Source organism: Cebidichthys violaceus, unplaced genomic scaffold, assembly GCF_023349555.1.
Source record: "Cebidichthys violaceus isolate CVI_PGR_0920_01 unplaced genomic scaffold, fCebVio1.0.p SCAF_3, whole genome shotgun sequence".
Lineage (NCBI taxonomy): Eukaryota > Metazoa > Chordata > Actinopteri > Perciformes > Stichaeidae > Cebidichthys > Cebidichthys violaceus.
In genome coordinates, this window is record NW_027176483.1 from 18,675,865 (window position 1) to 18,692,947 (window position 17,083).

Consider the following 17,083-nt stretch of genomic DNA (forward strand, 5'->3'; position numbering starts at 1 on the left):
AGGCGCATTCCAGCTTCTTCTTCAACCTGTCTTGCTTGATTGCACATTTCTGCCAATGACAAATTATGTGATCCTGCTTGTTGATGAAACATCAACGGTCCTTTTAAGGGCCACACAATTACTCAATTAAAGAGCGGGTATCCTGTAGAAGTGCGCAGGTCACGGATACACTTTTTAAGTGGTCTGTATGTCCTGTGAAAAACTAAACAACCATTTGCTTATGGTGTCAGTTAGTCAACTAGGGTTAGGGTTAAGTGTTTAATAAGGGAAGAAATGCTGCAACCCAAAGCTGGGAGCAGGAAAGTTGTAGGCATGAAACAATCCATGAACATAATGTTGGTGTTATCTATTGTACTGCAGTTACTTTTGTTTTTGATGAGGCTGTTTTAATATCTGAGGCTGAACTTTAGTTTAGTTTAGTTTTTTTTTTTTTAATGATGGTAATGACAAGTCTGTTTAAAAAATATATAAATTAACAATATAAACCAGACTTAAATTTATGAAACCATCTGATCCAGCTTCAGTTTTATTTCAAGATGGGCTGTGATTTAAGCACACTGACGAGATGTATTCCTGTACTACTTAATCTATACATTGTATTATAAACATTTCTCATCCTCTACATAGAATGTGAAACAATACATTTTAAACCGTAGCCCTTCAGGTCAGTGCATCTTGAATCCATCCAACAAGAGGGTATTTTTATTTATTGTAATGCAATTAAATGCATTTTAACACCACTGCCCCAGAAATACAAAGCAATATGCACAGTATTATATAACCAAGGGTAGAAGTAATGAGCATTACAGTTTGTACACTGATACAACAGGTCCAACATTTGGAACTGAATCCTTTGTGTTTGTATAATAATAAATAATTAATAATAATAATAATAAATAGTATAATAATAATGAACATATTAATATAATGTATGGTAATAGTGTTTGACATTTTTACTAAGCTGATGGTGTATTTAAATTCTTTACAATTTGATTCCAACTCTCAGCAGAATACATGGAATATCTGTTTGGCTCTGATACAAGTATCAATGAAACAGCGTTACTGTAACATTTTAAGCATTATGTTGCTCTACCAGACAGACTACATACATACAAATATATTACAATATGAAAATGTTTAACTCATACATGGACTTTTAGTTTTCCAGTTCTACAACTGATTTACTCATTTCAAGGAGAGCCCTGAGAGATGCTTTACAGTTTTTCTCAATTGCTAAAACACTAAAACCCATTGGCTGAACAAAGATCTCAGTTGCCTGAACTCATTTAGTTACTTGTGCAGTCTGTTGTCAATACCTTAAACTATTTCACATGGTAAAACACAATTTGCAGATCTCACTTAAGACTTTTCAGCAAAACTCTAAACACATTCTCAGTCTCAAAACACATTCTGCACTCTAATGCACATGTCATCCATACTGGTAAACACAAGTGGCAACAATCAAATACAAATAGAGAACACATGTCATTGATTAAACACAATCACTCAAAATTGATTTCACTTGAATCAAATGATGTGACACAACCAATATAAGCCAGTTCAGAGAGCAAACAGGTGGTTGAGGGTGGGAAGGAGAACAGTCTGAGAATGGATAGAAGAAATAATGTGAGAGGACGAGGACAAGTGCGTATGCGAGGTGGGCGACGAGGAGGAAGAGGAGGAGGGCAAGAAAGAGGAAGAGGAGGACGAAGAGGAAGAGGAAGACAAAGAGTGGAAATATCTGATGAAATTCGAGCAACAGTCATAGACCATGTTATAGTCCACGGACTGACAATGAGGGAAGCAGGACTTAGAGTGCACCCCAATTTGAGCCGATTTTCTGTGTCCACCATAGTAAGGACATTCACAGAAGAGAACAGGTACAGTAAACTACTGTATTTTTGTAATTGCAAATTTACTGTACTACACTATATGCAGCTGTTTCAATAGTCATTTGTAAAGTTCATCACTGTATGTATTGTACTGCATGAATATTTTTTGTAACTGCAAATCTACTTTTTGTAGAACTGCAAGGCTGCCACATGCAGGTGGAAGGAGAGCTATATTCACTCAGGAGCAAGACACCATTATAGTGGGCATGGTCCTTCAAGATAATTTAATACGACTCAGAGAAATACAGGAACGAGTGATACAAGACAACACACACTTCCAGGGAATCGACAGTGTGAGCATTTCCACAATTGACCGTGTCCTCCATCGTAACAGGATGCGAATGAAACAAGTATACAGAGTACCTTTTGAGCGCAACTCACCAAGGGTGAAAGAACTGCGAGCTCAGTATGTGCAAGTAAGTGTACAATCAGACACATTTACTGTAATCCAGATTGTCTACAGTACTGCCACATACTATGTGAATGACATTACTCTTCAGTACATACAATGTATGTGAATCAGAAGTGCATACAGTAGGCCTAATTGAACTCTACAATATAGCACTGTCTCTGTACAACTTACTAAATTCTACATACATTATATTGTATTCCTACACAGACAATATTTGACTTGGAATCCTTGGACAGACCCCATGAGTTAATCTTTGTCGATGAGGCAGGCTTCAATCTAACAAAGAGGAGAAGGAGAGGCCGAAACGTGATTGGACAGCGGGCCATTGTTGAAGTCCCTGGTCAACGAGGTGGCAATGTCACAATCTGTGCTGCTATCAGCAACCATGGTGTTCTACATCACCATGTTACACTCGGGCCATATAACACCCAGCATCTTCTAAGATTTCTGGCCAATCTCAGAGATATTTTATTTGAGCAGCAGGTTCAAGAGCAACAGGGTCAAGAGCTAAATGAGAATCCCATTCCCACCTATGTGATAGTGTTGGACAATGTCAGTTTCCACCGAGCTGCTCAGGTAAGGGAATGGTTTAACATCAATGGTCAGTTTATGACCTTGTACCTCCCTCCATACTCGCCTTTCCTGAATGCGATTGAGGAGTTTTTCTCCTCATGGAGATGGAAAGTGTATGATAGACAACCCTACACCAGAGTAGATCTGCTGCAAGCCATGGAATTGGCCTGTGGTGATATAGGTGAGGAATCATGTCAGGGCTGGATACAGCACACTAGAGGCTTCTTCCCCCGTTGCCTCAGGAGAGAAAATATTGCTTGTGATGTTGACGAAGTGCTCTGGCCTGACCCAGCCCAAAGACAAGAAGAAGCACATTGATGACATGTTGACTCCTTTGATTTGTGTCTGTTTTACTGTAGTACTGTATACTGTAGTAGGCCTACAGTGCATTGTAGGCTGTATAATGTACAATAAACAAATTGTATAGCCTTGAACATTGTGCTTTCTATTTGTTACAGTACTGACTGCTCAATAGATTTTGACTGGTTGCAGGTTCATATCAACAAAGAACAAGAATTACAGTATCACAGAGACAAAGGACACGTTTGTGAGATGCAGGGTACCGTACTGTAACAATAGGGGTACAAGGAGGAAGAACAAACGAAATTGCAAAGAGCAAAGCAGAGTAGTAATTTCTGATCAATTTTGAGCTACTGTAATAGAACATGTTTTCGTTCATCAAAAGACGATGACGGATAAATATGAAATTTGTTGAGATTACAAACCTACTTCTCCCTGAGAACTATATGTTTTGAACAATGTGTTTTCTATTTATTGGTGTATTGTTTACTGACTGCTTGATAGTGTATATTATTTTAATCACTTTGTTTATGATTTGAGAGCAGTGTTTGATTATGAGCACAGGTAAAACTGTTTTGAGGCAAAAGTTTCATTTTGCAAGAGGATTCAGAGGTTTTGTAAATAGTGCTTGAAGATGAGGTTTTGTGTTTACAGTTTTGAGAAAATGGGTGACAGTTTCAAGAAATATGTCTTAGCAATTGAGAAAAACTAACTACAACAAACTAAAAATACAGATTAGACATTGACTGGTTGAGTGCATTGCTACTGTAAATTATATATTAACTACATAAATTACAATATAATAAATGATGAAGCTCAAGCGATGAACCTCATGTGATCATTTGACTCTTATGCAAAACTGCAGCAGAATTTCAACAACATATACATGCCATTAATCACTTTGTCTCAGTTTATTAACACACCTTAGGTATTTAGATTAATTCATCTTTAGTTGAAGTGTGTGGCTCTTAAAAGAGCCGTTGTGTTGATGACCTTCATCAGGTGTTTACTTGGAGCTGGTGTACTTGGTCACGGCCTTGGTTCCCTCAGACACCGCGTGCTTCGCCAGCTCACCGGGCAGCAGCAGGCGGACGGCGGTCTGGATCTCCCTGGAAGTGATGGTGGAGCGCTTGTTGTAGTGAGCCAGACGAGAGGCCTCACCGGCGATGCGCTCGAAGATGTCGCTCACGAAGGAGTTCATGATTCCCATGGCCTTAGAGGAGATGCCGGTATCAGGGTGGACCTGCTTCATCACCTTGTACACGTAGATGGCGTAGCTCTCCTTCCTGCTCTTTCGTCTCTTCTTGCCGGTCTTGGCGGCGGTCTTAGAGACGGCTTTCTTGGATCCCTTCTTGGGAGCTTTGACGGTGGCGTCAGGCATGATTCTAGATTTCTTCTGGGTCGAAAGATGTTTCCAGAAGCAGAAGACGGTGTATTTGTATCAACTTGATGCAAATTATACTCTGCTGTTGCTTGCACAGGATTGGCTGTCTTTAGAGCAGGACTGAGCATGCGCCAAAGACCTAAACGTTCCTGTGAGCAGATGTCTTTAGTGTTTGAGTGACTAAATTACTAAGAAGTGAGCTGTTATCAGTCTAAAAATGCAACGCTCATTTAAAAGAGCCACTCACGTCTTCCTTCAGAGCATTTTCCTGTTTGTTCTTAATGTTATTATAAAAATAAGCTTTATATTAGAATATAGAGAAAAAAGAAAAGTAAACCTAATTAAAAGTCACTTAATGTATTACAATGATATAGAAAAATAACACATGTTCCTGTTTTTTCACAAGTTATTAAGACATGTTACTTTTTTAAGGCAGAAAAATGATACATTTAAGGATGTTTCATTGCTCATAGTTACACACTATACTTAACTAGTATCAAATAGTGAAATGTAACAATTCTAAACATACATACAGGAGATGAATACAGTAGCAAAAACGAATCCACTTCTAAGGAGAGACAGACATATTTGAAATGATAGCTAGTTTGTATTCATATTCTATTTGCTGTGTGATGCAGCCTATGGATGGACTTACTTGTAGCTGTATGATGTTGGGATTCTACCTCTCTCGCTATGGAAGGCCGCAGCTCACGCTCTCTGCTGTACTTTTCGTCAACAGAGTCGTATCAAATAACCAGCTGGTTCCGATTTACAATCAAATCAAAAGATATTTAATAACAAACAGAAGCTATACAATTACAAACTGAATTACACTATTAACATGATGAACATGCTGCAAAGCTTCACAGTAGACAGAAGGCTGAGAAACCTGCCATGGATGCAATATAACCGTAATACTTGCACTGTAAAACCAGGTATAGATATATCTATATATATATATCTATATATATATATATATATATATATATCTATATATATATATATCTATATATATATATATATATAGATATATATCTATATATATATATATATATCTATATATATCTATATATATCTATATATAGATATAGATATAGATATATATATAGATATAGATATAGATATATATATAGATATAGATATATAGATATATATATTTATTTTTTTTCTACAATAATATGCCACATCATCAGTCTGGCTCATAAACAAAGCCCGGGACCCACACTGACTGTCATCCCCAGGACAATTTTCTTCCAGACACTCCCGCCCATCCCTGTTTCTTTATTTATACACTTTCAACATTTCACTTGTTTACAGTCCTGTTATCCTTTTGTTGTGCACTTTATTTTATATTGTACAGTTTAATATGTTCCATTTCTTGATTGTTGTTGATAGTTATGCACCTTCTGCCTTGACAAATTCCTTGTAGGTGAAAACTTTCTTGGCAATAAATGGTTCCTAATCCATTAAACTCATACAAGGACTTTTACTTTTCCACAACTGTGTTCTACTCCATCAAGGAGAGCCCTGAGAGATGCTTTAATAACTACAACAAATTAAAAATACAGATTGGACACATGCAGTGCATTTGTACTGTATCTGAATAGATAATAACTGCATGAACTAAAACATAACAAATACTGAGCCACAAGTGATTAATCCTATATGAGAATTTGACTCCTATGCGAAACAGCAGCACAATCTCTCAACAGAATATACATGATATTAATCATTCTCTCAGTTTACTAACACTTTTGGTATTCATAGAGGAACTCTTCTTTAGTTGAAGTGTGTGTGGCTCTTAAAAGAGCCGTTGTGTTGATGACCTTCATCAGGTGTTTACTTGGAGCTGGTGTACTTGGTCACGGCCTTGGTTCCCTCAGACACCGCGTGCTTCGCCAGCTCACCGGGCAGCAGCAGGCGGACGGCGGTCTGGATCTCCCTGGAAGTGATGGTGGAGCGCTTGTTGTAGTGAGCCAGACGAGAGGCCTCACCGGCGATGCGCTCAAAAATGTCGCTCACAAAGCAGTTCATGATTCCCATGGCCTTGGAAGAGATGCCAGTATCAGGGTGGACCTGCTTCAGCACCTTGTACACATAGATGGCATAACTCTCCTTTCTGCTCTTTCGCCTCTTCTTGCCGGTCTTGGTGGCGGTCTTAGAGACGGCTTTCTTGGATCCCTTCTTGGGGGCTTTGACGGTAGCTTCGGGCATGATTCTAGATTTCTTTTGCGACGGAAAATGTGCCCATGATCACAGGATGGTCTATATGTATCAACTTGATGCAAATATACTGTGCTGTTGCTTGCACAGGATTGGCTGTCTTCCGAGCGGGACTGAGCATGCGCCAAAGACCTAAACGTTTCTGTGAGCAGATGTCTTTATTGTTTGAGTGACTAAATTACTGTCGGTGATACAAAGTTATAAAACATACAGGTTTACATCAATCTAGAGGGAACAAATGGGGGAAAAAGTGATTTATATTCTAATAATGTAATTATGAGACATGAGGTTTTGTACTGCGCTAAAGTGCCTTTATGTAGAAGCTTGTTGGAGGGAGCTGAGAACAAAGGATTTCATTACCAACGACTCCTTCACTGGAATAAAGAACTTTAATGGTTCTTAAAATGTTACATGATTTGTTTATTTCAAAAGACAGAGTTGCACAATTAAATGTAAATTGTTACCTCTTCTCTCGACACACCCACAGAACAACTATTTAATTCAAACATATTACAATCCGTGATCATCAGTTCTTCAACCTAACAATGGCCACATAAACCAGGTGAGAGCTTTCCTTTTGAATTGGAACACCAATTTCTTTTCCACATCGACATATGTGAAAACACTTAGTTCCCCCTTACATTACATTTGGATACCTGTGTGTATGTGTGTTTGATAAATGTATGACAACACTGTATAGTAAACTGCTGTACCTGCACACAGAAAAAGAAAAAGCCACAGGTGTTTTTCATTCCAGGACTAATTTCTGGTGTGTTTTCATTTAATGACAATTGTTTTTTTTGAGAAAATAATCTTCAGATGAACTGATAATAAATTGGTAATTACAGTCCTGAAATACATTAAACGGCTTTAAATGTAGACTTTTTGGTCAGAAATAATTTATTTTACATAATTGCAGCTTTATTATAGATAGAACTAAAAAAGATGAAAAGAGCAAAACAGCAATTTTTTTTGCAATTAGGTTTTGCCAAAAAAAAAAAAAAAAAATTGGCATTACTTTTTTTTTTTTTTAATCAATAGAGCATTCTTAACATGTCAAATGAGACTCCAACTAAAGTGTGTCTGCAAAGTGATCTCAACCTCTGGAATACTGTTGGGATCAGCTTTATATCAGTAACCACAGTTAAAATACTGTATTCTAAAAATGCAAACTGTGCTTTCAAAATATTAGTATGTTTTTGTTATTGAATAGGGAAGCATGAATGCAAAGCTCTTTATCAGGAGAGTGTTTGCTCTTAAAAGAGCCTTTGTGGTTCCGGTTCCAGCAGTCAGAGAGGCTCCAGGTTTACTTGGACTTGGCGGCCTTCTCGGTCTTCTTGGGCAGCAGAACAGCCTGGATGTTGGGCAGCACGCCGCCCTGAGCAATGGTCACTCCGCCCAGCAATTTGTTGAGCTCCTCGTTGTTGCGGACAGCCAGCTGCAGGTGACGGGGGATGATACGAGTCTTCTTGTTGTCGCGGGCTGCGTTTCCAGCCAACTCCAGGATCTCAGCGGTCAGGTACTCCAGCACAGCCGCCAGGTAGACGGGGGCTCCGGCGCCGACACGATGCGCATAGTTTCCTTTGCGCAGATGCCTGTGAACACGACCGACTGGGAACTGGAGCCCAGCATGAGAGGAGCGGGCCTTAGCTCTGGCTTTTCCTCCGGTTTTCCTTTTTTTTTTTTGAAAACTTTATTTGAGTTATACAAAATCTACAGTTTTACAAATACATACATGATTTACAAGTACACATATAAAGGGACAAATACAAAACAAAAGTGCTGTGTGCTCGGGTCAAAAGTCCAACAAATGCCACGGGAGGGACCGGCTCTTATCAACAGTTCTCCTTCTCCTGAGTTCCGTGACTATATGTTTCGCCACCACGTTGCCGTCCATTATAGTCTGTTTCACTACCATTATGCATCGGGTTTTCCATATTTTGAAACATGCAATGCCAACGATGAGCTGGTAAAGTTCTTTTTGTTTGACAGACATCTTTTCATCAAATACTGCAAACATCACAGATTTATAATTCACACTGAAGACCAGGCCGAGGCCTTGAAGGGAGGCCCAGACCTGTTGAGCTCTGTAGCAGTCTATGAAAAGGTGGCTCTGTGTTTCGTCCTCATCGCAATGTATCATGGGACATTTTTTTGTTGTGACGTAGCAGCTCCATGACACCGTGGCTCTTACAGTGAGTCTGTTTACCGACATCAGCCATCGGACGTCTCTGATGCTCTCTGAGAGGTTCTTGTCTTTCAGTGTTTTTAAGACCTCATCACCCTCGTCATCGGTCAAATGTTTGTATTTGACAAGTCCACCATGTTTAAAATCATTGATCCTTTTATAAATACTTTTACTAGATAAACTGTTCCAGTCTATCTGTAGGTGTTGATATTGATTAATAAAGTCTCCATATGATAATTTGTATTCAGGACCTATTCTCAGTTTTCCTCTTCTCTTTCTCCACATGGAGATGTCTCCTAACCAGAGAGCGTTTCTGGAGATGGCAGCAGAGATGTTTTTGATAAAGGAAACATGTAGTCTGACGCCGAGCTCTAGAGCCCCTAACCCACCGTGTTCTTTACTTTTATACATCAGTAGTCTTTTGGTCACTTCCCTGGTTGTGCCCCAGATTAAGTTTACACACTGTTTATTTAACTGGATAATCATTTTGTTTGATGGAGGAAAGATGTTTGGCTGCTGGGGCCGAGGAGGTGCAGGTCCCGGCCTCAGGTTTGAGGGATGGAAAAGGGCCCGAAGCTGGTGGAAATCCAGCTGTCCGTCTTTGGTTTTAAGTACTTTTGGGAACAGAAATGTGAAGAGATTTATTGCCCGTTTCCACTGGGCTGGAGAAACGCATGTACATGTTAAACCAAAAACTATACAAGAAGGTTGATACTAGCAGTTCAGTTTTGGCCCAAATGTAGCATGTATAATGCAGTATCTACAGTATGGCACAAATACCCAGATGTGGTACTGATTTAGAAAAAAATCTAAATGTTCCTATAAAACTTCTTATATACAGTCCATGAGTCTACGTCTCCCACAAAGCAAAGCGCTGGAACGGCACAGTCTATAGTCACATCTACATTGGCCAATTAGTTTCAAACTGGCTAAGACTGAATACACTCATCTCTCTCACACTCCCCTTTCTACTAATCTAACAAATACTTAGAAATACAATATAAATATTAGTCTGCTGTCGATGACAATAGGAAAATGCTCGGAGAGGATGATGTCTGACTTCCAGACATAAGTTGATGCAGCTGCTCACGTTTACTTTACACTAGATTTAAAACACTGATATTTATGTTTCGTCTTGTGTTTCCACCTACAATCAGTCATACAGCTACAATATGTCTGTCTCTCCTTAAAAGAGGATTCATTTTTGCCACTTTATTCTCCTCCTGTATGTATGTTTAGATGTATTACTTTTTGATACATAAATATAGTGGTAACTATATGAGCAATGTGATGTCCTTAAACGTATGATTTTTACGTCTTGAATAATAAGCAACTATTATTTCTGCTAAACCTTGTCTATCTTGTGGGCCTTAACTAAACCATCAAACATTGGGCTTTACTTAAGACATAGTTTTAATGGAGGACTCTTACTTGCAACAGAATATTTCTACACTGACTTCCTGTCTTCTTCAGTCAGTAAAACGGTCCCTGCAGCAAATGAGTCTGCTCACAGGAATGGTGACCTGTTTAGCGCATGCTCAGAGCCACACCAAGAGATAACCAATCCTGTGTAAGCAACAGCACAGTACAATTTGCATCAAGTTGATACAAATACACCGTCCTCTGCTTCTGGAAACATCTTTCGACCCAGAAGAAATCTAGAATCATGCCTGACGCCACCGTCAAAGCTCCCAAGAAGGGATCCAAGAAAGCCGTCTCTAAGACCGCCGCCAAGACCGGCAAGAAGAGACGAAAGAGCAGGAAGGAGAGCTACGCTATCTACGTGTACAAGGTGATGAAGCAGGTCCACCCTGATACCGGCATCTCCTCTAAGGCCATGGGAATCATGAACTCCTTCGTGAGCGACATCTTCGAGCGCATCGCCGGTGAGGCCTCTCGTCTGGCTCACTACAACAAGCGCTCCACCATCACTTCCAGGGAGATCCAGACCGCCGTCCGCCTGCTGCTGCCCGGTGAGCTGGCGAAGCACGCGGTGTCTGAGGGAACCAAGGCCGTGACCAAGTACACCAGCTCCAAGTAAACACCTGATGAAGGTCATCAACACAACGGCTCTTTTAAGAGCCACACACACTTCAACTAAAGAAAAGTTCCTCTAAATACAAAGGGTGTGTTAGTAAATTGAAACTAAGTGATTAATGGCATGTATATTCTGTTTAGAAATTGTGCTGCTGTTTTGCATATGAGTTAAATGATCACATGAGGTTCATCACTTGTGCTTCATCATTTATTATATTGTAGTTTATGCAGTTAATGTATAATTTACAGTAGCAATACTCAACCATTCAATGTCTAATCTGTATTTTTGTTTTAGTTAAAGCATCTCTCAGGGCTCTCCTTGAAATGAGTAAATCAGTTGTAGAACTGGAAAACTAAGTCCATGTTTTGGTACATATTTATTTTAAAACTATTATCAGCACTTTGTCAATAAATGGAAGGGACTCACAAATGTTTATTGTAATAATGTCTTCTACATTATGATTGCTGCTATTAGAATGATAATAAGGTACCAGGGGGAGAAATAGTTTCAATACTGTATGGTGCTGTTGGAGCTTTTGACTGGCCTCTCAGCTTTACTGTCACACTTGTGACTAAACAGATGTGAAGATTTGCTTTTCAGTGTCATCCTGAACTTCCAGAAAGTTAAGATCCAGCTGCTAGCATTCATTGTTACCTGGATTTGAAACATTGTGATATTTATATCTAGACAAGATCTTAGATCTTGATTGAAAGGCCAATATAAATATTGTGATTGCTGTTAATGACATGTATATGGAGAAAACAGGAAAATGCTCTTAAATAAAGATGTGGCCACTGACTGTCTATTGAGATCTGGGTTTGTTTGTTTTTTTCTCTTTGCGTATTGTTTTTCCCACATTACACTTATGTTGGTGTGAAACATTTGAATAACATTAATGCTTTTACATATGATTTCATTTCTTGTATGACTTACATCATTTAAATGAATTGAGGTATTTATTACTAATATTTGACATTATGTGCATGATATGATTGCTCTTATATTGATTAGTTGCCTGGAAAAAAAATAATCTGGTTTTACCGAGCAAAGTATTATGGTAATGATTTATACATGGCAGGCTTCTCAACCTTTGAGTCAGCATTCTGCCTACTGTGAAGCTTTGCAGCACATTTCTCATGTTATGCAGCTCAATCTTGAACATCCAGACATAAGTTGATGCAGCTGCTCACGTTTACTTTAAACTGTATTTCATGTTTCGTCTGGTTTCCACCTACAATCAGTCATACAGCTACAACTAAGCCCCTCCATAGGCAGCATCAGACTAAAAATAAAACATGAATACAAACTAGCTATTGTCTAATATGTCTCTCCTGAGAGGTGGATTAATTTGTGCTACTTTATTCTCCTGTATGTATTGAATTTGTTACTATTTGATACTTAATAAGTATAGTGTGTAACTATATGAACAATGAAACATGCTTAAATGTATGAATTTTCTGTCTGAAATAAAAAGTAAGTTATTTCTGCTGTTAATAAGTTGTGAATAAACAGGAAAATGCTCTTAAGGAAGATGTGGGTGGCTCTTAAAAGAGCCTTTTATAGGAGCGTTGCTTCTTCAACTGGTAACAGCTCACTTCTTCTTGGGTGCTGCTTTCTTGGCTTTGGGCTTGGCAGCCTTCTTTGCGGGGGCTTTCTTGACTGCGGGGGCCTTTTTCACCACCTTCTTGGGACTCTTGGTGGCCTTTTTGGGGCTCTTGGCTGCCTTCTTCGGGCTCTTGGCAGGTTTCTTGACCGCTGCGGGTTTCTTTGCCTTCTTGGGTGATTTCTTGGCGGCTGCTGCTGGTTTCTTTACTGCCGCTGTCTTGGTCTTTTTGGCCGCTGCGGGTTTCTTCGCTGCGGGCTTCTTGGCTTTAGGAGCGGCTTTCGGAGCGGCTTTCTTTGCCGGTTTCTCGCCAGCCGTCTTGCTAATCTTGAAGGAGCCAGAGGCCCCGGTCCCCTTGGTCTGGACCAGAGTCCCCCTAATCACCAGACTCTTGATGGCGATCTTGATGCGGGACTTGTTCTTCTCCACATCGTATCCTCCGGCGGCCAGAGCCTTCTTGACGGCGGCAGCAGACACGCCGTTCCGCTCCTTGGATGCGGTCACAATTTCAACGATGAGCTCAGAGACGCTGGGACCAGTCTTCTTCGGCCTGGACACCTTCTTCTTGGCTGCTTTGGCCGGCGCGGCGGCTGGAGCTGGAGCTACTTCTGCCATTTTCTATCGTCGATGTGTTTGTAGTCACGAGAACACGAGAGTCTGACTGACTGTTGAAGAGCTCAGAGCGGGGGGCTGGACTTAAACACACCATGAGAACCGTGGAGACTCAACCTATCCCGGGACTCCTCCGTGCAGTCTGAAAATCGAGTCACTTGTGTTTTCTCTTCACTGATAAAGACTAAAAACTAAATGTGGAAGAAGGACTGAAGGCTGACGGTGAAGGGAGCCGATAGCGGACTAGTGTCTCTTCATATTGAAGTCACGTAGAGCTCTGGTGATCTCTGTGTTTTGTTTGAGGAGCCTCCAAACCTCACCCACTCACCGCCGTGGACAGCGCTGATCAGCGGCTTTTCCCACTCATTTCTCTCTAAAAAGTATTTAAAATACATCAGAGCTCCATCAAAAGTCGTTTTTTAACTGGTCCACATGTTTGTTCAGAGTGTCGATGTAAAAACAACCATCTGATGTTGATCCGTTTTTAATAAACTGAAGTTATTCTGGGAGCAGCAAACACACTGATGATGGTCGAGGCTTATGGTGCAGCTCAGCCAGACTTCCTATCAGAGCTGCTCACTGTGAACGTGTCCTCTGCTGAAAATAACTTTTAATATAAATAGTCAATAGATCTACTATTTATGATCAAACACAATGACACATAAGTAAGTACAATTTTTTAAAAAAAAAGCTTGATGACACCAGTTTGTTCCAAAAGGACCAACTATTATTTTTATTAATATTATTTTTTTTAAACGCATCATTTGGACCTATTGTGTTTACCTCAGGTCATATAGTGTTTTATATAACTGGGGGCAGAAATGCATGTCTCACTGCCTCGCTCCTCATTGCTGTATTTAATTTATCTTGAATATTATGATGGTTAATTATTTTTACTGCAATCATAATGTACAGCATACATCTATTACCATTAAAACTTTTCTACTATATCTTGAAGTACATGAATATATTGACCAAACACAACACACAAAACTAGCAGAACTGCACATGAAAGTATTTATTTCTCTACACATTGTAAAATCAATCAATACGTTGATTCACTTCCACAGATTGCATTTTGCACTGCAAATCAGAACAGAGTTTATTCTAATATGCATCTATAATATAGACGGAGAAAATGTATTTGTGGAGACAACAAAATGTTTTTGCTGATGTTGGCTTCCATTGTTGTTGTACACAAGTACTCACCTGTGGTCTTTTTTATAGTGCTTACAACCTGATTGATGAGTCAACAATCAAGCAATCAGGTGTTTGGCCAGGTCTCAGGTGTGGTCTCAGGTCAAGAAGGTGTGGTAATAGCTCAGTCTTTAGGGACATGGTAATCAGTGGTTCAAGTCTTAGTAGTGACCAAGTACACTGCCACTGATCCTAGTACCCATTTGGGTTGAATACAGAGGCTGCATTTTTCATGTGTGCCTTGATGTGTACAATTCAATGAGTGTCAATACAAGTGGATCAACATTAACATAAAGACATTTTTGGTTGCTTGATGGCTCTAACTCAAGCATCAAATGTGTTTGGAAACAGCTTCCACACTCATTGAATTTGCACTGTTATCAGATGAGTTACCTTCACTGCAACACAATTTATTCGTTTTTGACTGTAAACTGAGAGCTTCATCTTTTTATTGTTTCATGTGTTCTATCACAGTGAAGCCCAATTGTTCAAAACTAGGGCTCGTCCGGGATTTGAACCCGGGACCTCTCGCACCCTAAGCGAGAATCATACCCCTAGACCAACGAGCCATACTTTCCATGGTGAAAGGAGGATACAAATCCTCTTTTTCTACTCTTTCCAGACCTGTACTTGAGTTCTGCTCTGGTGATGTGGCATCTTACAGACCCATATCTTATCTGGTCAAAGAGCTCCCTCTGCTGCTCAACATTTCATATCCCATTCAGCACTCCGAGCTCTTCTTTTTTTTTTTTTTTTTTAAGAAAACTTTATTTGAGTTTATACAAAGTCTACAGTTTTACAAATACATACATGATTTACAAGTACACATATAAAGGGACAAATACAAAACAAAAGTGCTGTGTGCTCGGGTCAAAAGTCCAACAAATGCCACGGGAGGGACCGGCTCTTATCAACAGTTCTCCTTCTCCTGAGTTCCGTGACTATATGTTTCGCCACCACGTTGCCGTCCATTATAGTCTGTTTCACTACCATTATGCATCGGGTTTTCCATATTTTGAAACATGCAATGCCAACGATGAGCTGGTAAAGTTCTTTTTGTTTGACAGACATCTTTTCATCAAATACTGCAAACATCACAGATTTATAATTCACACTGAAGACCAGGCCTTGAAGGGAGGCCCAGACCTGTTGAGCTCTGTAGCAGTCTATGAAAAGGTGGCTCTGTGTTTCGTCCTCATCGCAATGTATCATGGGACATTTTTTTTGTCGTGACGTAGCAGTTCCATGACACCGTGGCTCTTACAGCGAGTCTGTTTACCGACATCAGCCATCGGACGTCTCTGATGCTCTCTGAGAGGTTCTTGTCTTTCAGTGTTTTTAAGACCTCATCACCCTCGTCATCGGTCAAATGTTTGTATTTGACAAGTCCACCATGTTTAAAATCATTGATCCTTTTATAAATACTTTTACTAGATAAACTGTTCCAGTCTATCTGTAGGTGTTGATATTGATTAATAAAGTCTCCATATGATAATTTGTATTCAGGACCTATTCTCAGTTTTCCTCTTCTCTTTCTCCACATGGAGATGTCTCCTAACCAGAGAGCGTTTCTGGAGATGGCAGCAGAGATGTTTTTGATAAAGGAAACATGTAGTCTGACGCCGAGCTCTAGAGCCCCTAACCCACCGTGTTCTTTACTTTTATACATCAGTAGTCTTTTGGTCACTTCCCTGGTTGTGCCCCAGATTAAGTTTACACACTGTTTATTTAACTGGATAATCATTTTGTTTGATGGAGGAAAGATGTTTGATAAAAAAAGTAGTTTAGATAGGATGAACGTCTTGACTATATTTACTCTGGATTTGTAATTAGTATTTTTGTTTTCCCATTTTTTCACCTCTTCTTTAATTTCACACAACTTATTTTCCCAATTTCTTTCACTACTTTTTCTGTCACAAAATATCAAACCCAGTATTTTTATTTCTGGTTTTACTTTAATGTTAATGTTACATTTATGACATTCATCTCCGATCCAAACTCCTTCAGTTTTGTTATGATTTAATTTAGCTCCGGATGCTAGTTCATACAGAGCTACATTGTTGGTTAAGGCATCCATCTCCAGCTGGTTTTTAATAATAACAGTGATGTCATCAGCGTAAGCGATGGCTGTGACTTTGGGCATATGACCTACACTTAAACCTGAAATTAAATGATCCAAATTTATTTTTTTAATTAAAGGATTTATGGCGAGGACGTATAAAGCAGCACTCAGAGGACAGCCCTGCTTCACTCCTCTCTCCACTTGAAAGGCTTCAGTTAAAACTCCATTCACATTTACACAGATATTAGATTTAGCGTACAGACATTTCACCATGTGAACAAAGGCATCGGGGAAGCTGTATGACTTCATCACAGTCCAGAGGTAATCTCTGGAGATGTAATCAAAGGCCTTCTTCTGGTCCAGCCCAACAACATAGAAACCTTTTTTATCAGGTTTATATAAAAGTTCTCTTAATATGCACAAGTTGTCCCACATCAGTCGACCTTTAATTGCACAAGTTTGTTCTTTATCTATGATTTTGTCTAATATGTCATTTAATCTGTTCATAATTATTTTAGCAAGAATCTTATAGTCTGTATTCATAATAGTGAGATGTCTGCAGTTGTCCAAGTCAGCATCATCACCTTTCTTAAACAATA

At 39.5% G+C, this 17,083-nt stretch overlaps 5 protein-coding genes and 1 non-coding gene across 6 annotated transcripts; 1 reads left to right on the forward strand and 5 right to left on the reverse strand.

Moving 5' to 3' along the window:
* Nucleotides 1–4,073: 4,073 nt before the first annotated feature.
* LOC137881233 (histone H2B-like) lies at nt 4,074–4,569 on the reverse strand. The gene has a single exon (XM_068723061.1). It carries the CDS (start codon nt 4,556–4,558, stop codon nt 4,184–4,186), a length of 375 nt encoding a protein of 124 aa, XP_068579162.1. The 5' UTR covers nt 4,559–4,569; the 3' UTR covers nt 4,074–4,183.
* A 1,752-nt stretch (nt 4,570–6,321) lies between these two features.
* Nucleotides 6,322–6,775, reverse strand: LOC137881297 (histone H2B-like). The gene has a single exon (XM_068723182.1). The coding sequence runs from the start codon at nt 6,773–6,775 to the stop codon at nt 6,401–6,403; it is 375 nt and encodes a 124-aa protein (XP_068579283.1). The 3' UTR covers nt 6,322–6,400.
* Nucleotides 6,776–7,991: 1,216 nt separating this feature from the next.
* LOC137880851 (histone H2A-like) lies at nt 7,992–8,702 on the reverse strand. Its single transcript, XM_068722389.1, has 2 exons — nt 8,593–8,702; nt 7,992–8,457 (listed from the first exon to the last, which is right to left on the reverse strand). Exons 1-2 carry the CDS (start codon nt 8,700–8,702, stop codon nt 8,091–8,093), a joined length of 477 nt encoding a protein of 158 aa, XP_068578490.1. The 3' UTR covers nt 7,992–8,090.
* A 1,925-nt stretch (nt 8,703–10,627) lies between these two features.
* Nucleotides 10,628–11,821, forward strand: LOC137881077 (histone H2B-like). Its single transcript, XM_068722808.1, has one exon. It carries the CDS (start codon nt 10,639–10,641, stop codon nt 11,011–11,013), a length of 375 nt encoding a protein of 124 aa, XP_068578909.1. The 5' UTR covers nt 10,628–10,638; the 3' UTR covers nt 11,014–11,821.
* LOC137881076 (histone H1-like) lies at nt 11,803–13,261 on the reverse strand. The gene has a single exon (XM_068722807.1). The coding sequence runs from the start codon at nt 13,226–13,228 to the stop codon at nt 12,602–12,604; it is 627 nt and encodes a 208-aa protein (XP_068578908.1). The 5' UTR covers nt 13,229–13,261; the 3' UTR covers nt 11,803–12,601.
* Nucleotides 13,262–14,919: 1,658 nt separating this feature from the next.
* trnap-agg (transfer RNA proline (anticodon AGG)) lies at nt 14,920–14,991 on the reverse strand. Its single transcript has one exon. It is a non-coding gene; the product is annotated as a tRNA-Pro (tRNA).
* Between the last annotated feature and the right edge of the window lie 2,092 nt (nt 14,992–17,083).